Genomic DNA, 6,000 nt, shown 5'->3' with positions numbered 1-6,000 from the left:
CTCATCTCTTCCTCCCAGTCTCCCTCTCCCCCATCCTTCCCTTCCTCCTCTCCCTCATTCTTCATCCCCCTCCTCCTCCTCTTCCCCAGCCTTCCTCCCACCTTTCCTCCATCCTCCTCCTCTCCCTCCTCCCTTTCTCTCCTAATCCTCCTCCTCTTCCTCCCCATCTCCCTCCCCTCCCTCCCCCCCCTCCCCCCCCTCTCCCTCCTTTTCCTCCCCCAGCAGTGACGTTTCTGGACGTGCTGCTCCCCGGCCCGGCGCAGGCACCGCTCGGGGCTCCGGTACCGCGGCCCGGCCCGGCAGGACCCTCCGGTGGGGCCGCCCATGCGGCCGGGGGGCGATGCGGGCGGCGCGGAGCCGGCGGTAGTGTCCGCACCGGGGCCCCCCCGGGAGCATGGGCTGCATCGGCTCCAAAACCACCATCGGTGGGTGAGCGGGACCGGGGCGGGGGGTTTGGGGGTGTTTGGGGTCTATGGGGGTGTCTTAGGATATGGAGGGTAAGGGGGGCTTGGGGATGTAGAGGGTAGGGGGATGCGGGGGCTGCGGGGAGGCTGCTGAGGGGGGGACGGGGGTGATGCAATGAGGATGTTGGGGGCTACAGGAAGGTGAGGGGTTCTGGGGGCTGCGATGGGGGAGCTGAGGGTCTAGGGGATGGGGTGGCAGCATATGGGGTGGTTTATGGAAGTGGAGAGGGGGAACACAGAGGATTGGGGTGTCTAAGGATGAGGGGGGATACAGGGGGCTTGAGGGTTCTGGAGGGCTTAGGTACATACAGGGGGATGGGGGCTATGGAGGGAGGGGGAGTTTGGGGCCTGGGGTGCTGCTCTGGGGCAACTGGGTGGCCTAGGGGGTGCGGGGAGATGTCGGGGGTGAGGATGTGTAGGGATCTGGGGGGACTGGAGGGGCTGGAGTGCAGCTCTGGGGGAACTGGTGGGTGGTGTGGGGGGGTGCAGGGGGCTGGGAAGGGGGTGTGGGACTGGGGTGCTGGTCAGAGGCCTGGGAGGGTATGGGGGTGCTTTAGGAGGGGTAGAGGTGTTGGAGGGGCTCTGGGGGCTGGCAGGGGTGCACTGACGGGTACAGGATGCCACAGGGCACTGTGGGGGAGCTGCAGATGTCCCGGGGGAGCTGCAGGAGGGATGGGGGTGATGGGGGCTGTGGCTGTGATCAGAGGGTGTTCTGGGGGCTGGGGCTGGTGGGGGCCGGGATGGTGCTGGGGGTGTTGCAGACACGCTGGGGGGAGGGGCCTTGGGGGACTGTTGCTGGGGGAGGGCAGAGGTGTCAATGCTGGGGCGTCACCGGGGGGTGCCCCTGCCCACAGCTGGAGGTGGGGGCAATGCTGTCAGCAGCTCCTCCAGGAGCCAGGGGCTACCCCCGGACAGGGGGCACCGGTCACCCCCCCATATCCCACCTCATGGCTGGTTACATCAGCCGGGCCCACCTCGGTGCAGGGGGAGTGAGGCTCCTCGGGGATGTCCTGCCCCTGCCCCTTGGGGGGCCGCGGTGAGAGCGGACCCTCCCCGGCCCTGGTGCTTGGGAGTCAGCGCCCGAGGGGGTGGGGACACATCCGTTTGGGGTGCTGGGAGGTTGGGCTGTTGGAGTGCAGGATGCGTGTGGGTGCTTTTAACACCCCCCCCACCCACACACCCCCCCTTTTTGCTCCTTTCCCTCCTGCCCCAGAGATGGGGAACTGGGGACGGGGGTGTTGGAGATAGTGGAGGAGCACCAGCCCCCTGCAGCACGGCCCAGTGCCGCCTCCCTCCACGCACCCAGTGCCTGGCCCAGTCCGTCCCCCCCAGCCTGCTCCAGCTGCCCCCACCCCTCCCGAAACAGCCGCCAAGCCGGGACAGGCGCCCGGTCCCCGGTGCCAGGCTGGTGCCACGCGTTACCGCTGACACAGGCGGAAGAGTTGCCCGGGCGTGAGTCACCCGTGCCGCAGCACCCGCCTGCTCCGGCACGGCCCTGCAACGAGTTGTGTCTGGTCTCAGACCGGGCGAGAAGCCGCTGCCCTGGGGTGGGGAGCTGAGGGGGCTGCCAGGGGGACGGCGGTGCTGATGCCTCCCCGGCTCTTCCCGCAGTGGCCGTGGACACGACGCTGTGCGTGGAGTGGAAGGAGGTGAAAGCGCTGTCTCCGCTGAGCGCCGCCCGCCCGCTGCCCCGCCTGGCACGCCAGGCCTCCTTCGACAGCCAGGACTTCCTCCAGGTAGCCCCGCCGTGCCCGTGGGCCGGTACCCTGCAGCGGGGCACCCATCTCGGCCGTGGCCAGGGGCACGACAGGCCCTGCTGCCCACCACCCCGCTGCCTGTCCCTGCCAGCGCGCAGCCAGCTCCGGGGCTGCTCTGACGTCAGCCACAAGCCAGGCTGTATCCTGGGAGAAATCAGTCCACGGTGCCCCGTTGCCATGGCGATGCAATTTGTTGCGCGCCTCCAAATCCTGCATCGCTTCCCCCGTGGCCACAGGCTCGGGGCCTGGCATGGCCGGGATGGGCAGTGGGGACACGCGGCAGGGTTGCCCTGGCACGGCGGGTGCTGCGTGGCCACAGTGGGACGCGTGTGTGCGTGTGTGCAGGAGCTGGGGAGGATGCGTGGTGGCACCAACCAGCACAGACCATGCACACGCGTGTGTGTGTGTGCACAAGTGCATGTACAGCGTGCACACGTGTGCAGCGAGGGCACGCATGTGTTTATGGTCAGGGCGTGTGTATGAGTGTGTGTGCACATACACTTGGTTACGTGAGCAGGCACATGCAAGCGTGCGTGCACCGAGCACAGGTGCGCATGTACCCCCTGCCCGGCGTGATGGCTGTTGTCACCCCTCTGCACGGGTGTGCCTGTAACACACATGTGTGCACAGACGCCCCCCAGACCCCACGGGGTGGGCACTGAGTGGGACTGAGCACCCTCCCTGGGCATGGGGCTCCCGGATGGGGAGCGGCGGCAGAGAGGGTGGCCGAGGGCTGTGACACCCCTGCCCGCTCCGGCAGGTCCATGTTGAGGACACTGTCGAGATGCTGCCCAAGTCACGGCGTGCACTGACCATCCAGGAGATCGCTGCCCTGGCCCGCTCCTCGCTGCACGGTAACCGCTTGTCCGGCCCGCGGTGTGGGGGGGCATCCGGACAATGGGGGGTCTGCTGTGGGTGAGGGGCTGGGCCTCATGGGGAGGGTTTGGGGGCTCAAAGGGTCCACGGTGGCACTCAAGAGGAGGGCATGGGGGGCCCAGCTCCCAAGGGCTGGAGGGTGCTGGGTCCCAGGGTCATGGGCTCCACAGAGGGGACACGGGGTGCTTGGGGGGTGCTGACGCAGGGGCCCATCTTGCAGGCATCTCTCAGGTGGTGAAGGAGCACGTGACGAAGCCGACGGCCATGGCGCAGGGCCGCGTTGCCCACCTCATCGAGTGGAAGGGCTGGTGCAAGCCGGTGGAGCCGCCCAGCGCCCTGGAGAGCGCCTTCAGCTCCTACTGCCACCTGAGCGAGGGAGAGCAGGAGGCGCGCTTTGCTGCTGGTGGGCACCGCGTGGGGCACGGCCGGCTGCAGGGGTGGTGGGGCGGGTCGTCGCCATCCATCTGTCCCTCCATCCATCCGTTGGTGCCATGGCACCGTGGGCACAGAGGCGCTGGGGCAGGGGAGTTTTGGGGACACCTCCCGCTGTGCGTGTGACCCATGCCTGTCCTGTGCCAGGTGTGGCGGAGCAGTTTGCCATCGCTGAGGCCAAGCTGCGAGCCTGGTCCTCGGTGGACGGGGACGACTCCAACGACGAGTCTTACGACGAGGACTTCATGCCCTCCACAGAGAGCCCCCAGCCCACCGGTAAGCGCCACAGGGAATGGGCACCCGCTGTACTGGCAAGGTGTCCTGGTGTGTGGTGTCGGTGTCCCTTTGTCTGTGTCCCAGTGTCTGTGTCCCACTGCCAGTGCCAAGGGTGGAAGGAGCAGGGTGCCCGATGCCAAGCCTTGTTACCCAGCCTGGCCACCCCTTAAAGGGCAGTGCCCCTGCCTGGCACCATGGCAAGTGGTGCCCATGCCGGGGATGGGGAAGCCCTGCACCACAGCACCCTCCCCGGTGCCAGGGCATGTTTTACTTTTCCTTTGATGGTCACTGGTGCCACATAGGCAGCAAGTGGGCAAAGGGGGCATGGTGCCTGGCTTGGGGCTGCTCCCATCCCACTGCTCCCATCCTGTGGCACACAGGGTGGGAGGCAGCTGGCAGCCCCCGGTGCCACCAGCCCCGGACTAACCCCGAGCATCCTGGTTCCCTGCAGATCTGCCCGGCGCGGTGCCCGCCAGTGCACTGCTGCGAGACCTGCTGCAGGGCCACCTGTGCCAGCTGGGCGTGCGGCACGGCTCCTGCGAGCCCGAGAGCGACTCCTCGCACACCCTCTCCCCCGAGACCCTCTGCTCCAGCCTCTGCAGCCTGGAGATGGTGTCCCCCTCCGAACTCACTGCCAAACTGCTGGGCTCCCTGGGGACCGAGGACCTGCTGCTGCCCAAGCTGCCCCCCCCGGCCAGCCAAAGTGCCTTGCGGGGCCTGGCACGGCTCCGGTGCCAGGACTCCCTCTACTCCGTGTCCTACGCCGAAGCCTGCCTCTCGCCCGCCGAGGACGAGGTGGTGCTGAGCAAGGACTTCCCACTCCGCCGAAAAGTCTCCGACGTTGCCTCCTCCGGGGTGGCATCGCTGGAGGAGGAGGAGGAGGAGGCCGAAGAGCCCTGATGCTCCCCTGGGGTGCCCTGCCTCTCCTGGAGGGGGGTCCAACCCCCCTGCTGCCAGCCCCCAGCCGGACCCTACACTGGGTGAGGGACAAACCCTGCCACCGTTTTCCCTCGCTAGCCGGGTGCAGAGGGGTCTTGGGGGGCCACCACAGCCCCCCCAGCCAGTGTGCCCCCGCCGTGCCACGGCCCCGCTTGGCCACATCGTTGCCCTCCTGGATTTTTGCATGAGAGTGGGGAAGGGGCGCGGGGAAGAGCGTAGGGGGGTCTGACCGCTGCCCTGACGCCCAGATGTGCCCCGCAAAACTGATGAGACTGAATCAGTGGGGCTGGTTGTTCGCATGTTCCCCCCTGCCCAAAACTGCCCCAGGCTCCCCTTTTGGGCATGCCCCGCCCCCCCCCCCCCCACTTTGACATGGCTAAACCTCTCTGAGCATCCCACGGTGCCCCCACCCCATGGCCGGCACCCTCGGCTCGGAGCGGTGGGGGGGATTTGGGGAGTGGGGGGCTTTTCTCCTCTGTCCCCGACCGGCTTTTATCGGACCAAGTTTTATACTGTGAACTGCTGCCCGGGAGCACGGGGCCAGTGGGGGGGTGCTGGGGGGCTGTGGATGTGCCACGGTGCCGGGGCTTTCTATACTTTTGTATGTATGTGGGGCCAGCACGGGGAGGTTTGTGGGGCTGGGGGGGGGGGCAGGCGGGCACGGGCCCCCAGACTGGGGGCTTTGGGCCACCAGCAACAGCACCCCCAAGCCAGCCCAGTGGCAGGGGGCTCAGCCTGGCCAGGGTGCCCCCAAGTCTGCTGTGGGGCAATATGGGGTGGAGGGGGTGGGGGGGGGCGGCAGTGGGAGCGACGTCCCCATCCCCGAGTCACTCACCCCTAGCAGGGAACCAAGTGCCTACATGAAGGGCGACCAGCCCCCCTGTCCTGGCCGGGGGTGGAACCCGGGCTCGGGGGACCCCAGGACTCTGCTGGGGGTTCCAGCGCACTGTTTGGGGGAGGAATGCAAGTTTTTGCCAATGCTTGTGCCCCCGTCCCCCCTTCCCGCATGGCACGTGTTCTCGTGGGGCCGCTCCCCGCTGCATGCTGCACCCTGGGGTGCCCTGAGCACCCACTTACACCCCTGCTCCCTCACCCCCCGCCCCCCGCACCCCCATCAACCTCCACTGGGCACAGCACCCATTCCCCCTCCCCACCGTGGGGTGCCCGGTGTGGGGCTGGCTCCCCTCTCCCTGCATGGCCAAGCTGTGGAGGGGGTGGGGGGCAGCAGGCCTGATGCCACACTGATGGGCTTCCTG

General features: G+C 68.0%; 1 protein-coding gene across 1 annotated transcript; it reads left to right on the top strand.

The window, feature by feature from the left end:
* Nucleotides 1–324: 324 nt before the first annotated feature.
* Nucleotides 325–4,705, top strand: FAM131A (family with sequence similarity 131 member A). The gene is given in 7 exon segments (XM_068407028.1): nucleotides 325–380; nucleotides 382–425; nucleotides 2,076–2,200; nucleotides 2,982–3,075; nucleotides 3,318–3,500; nucleotides 3,677–3,805; nucleotides 4,257–4,705. Coding segments are annotated over 7 exon segments (1,080 nt in total).
* The last annotated feature ends 1,295 nt before the right edge of the window (nucleotides 4,706–6,000 follow it).

This window comes from Nyctibius grandis, chromosome 8, assembly GCF_013368605.1.
Source record: "Nyctibius grandis isolate bNycGra1 chromosome 8, bNycGra1.pri, whole genome shotgun sequence".
NCBI lineage: Eukaryota > Metazoa > Chordata > Aves > Nyctibiiformes > Nyctibiidae > Nyctibius > Nyctibius grandis.
Note: the sequence above shows the minus strand (reverse complement) of the source record. Positions and strands in the feature narration are given on the sequence as shown.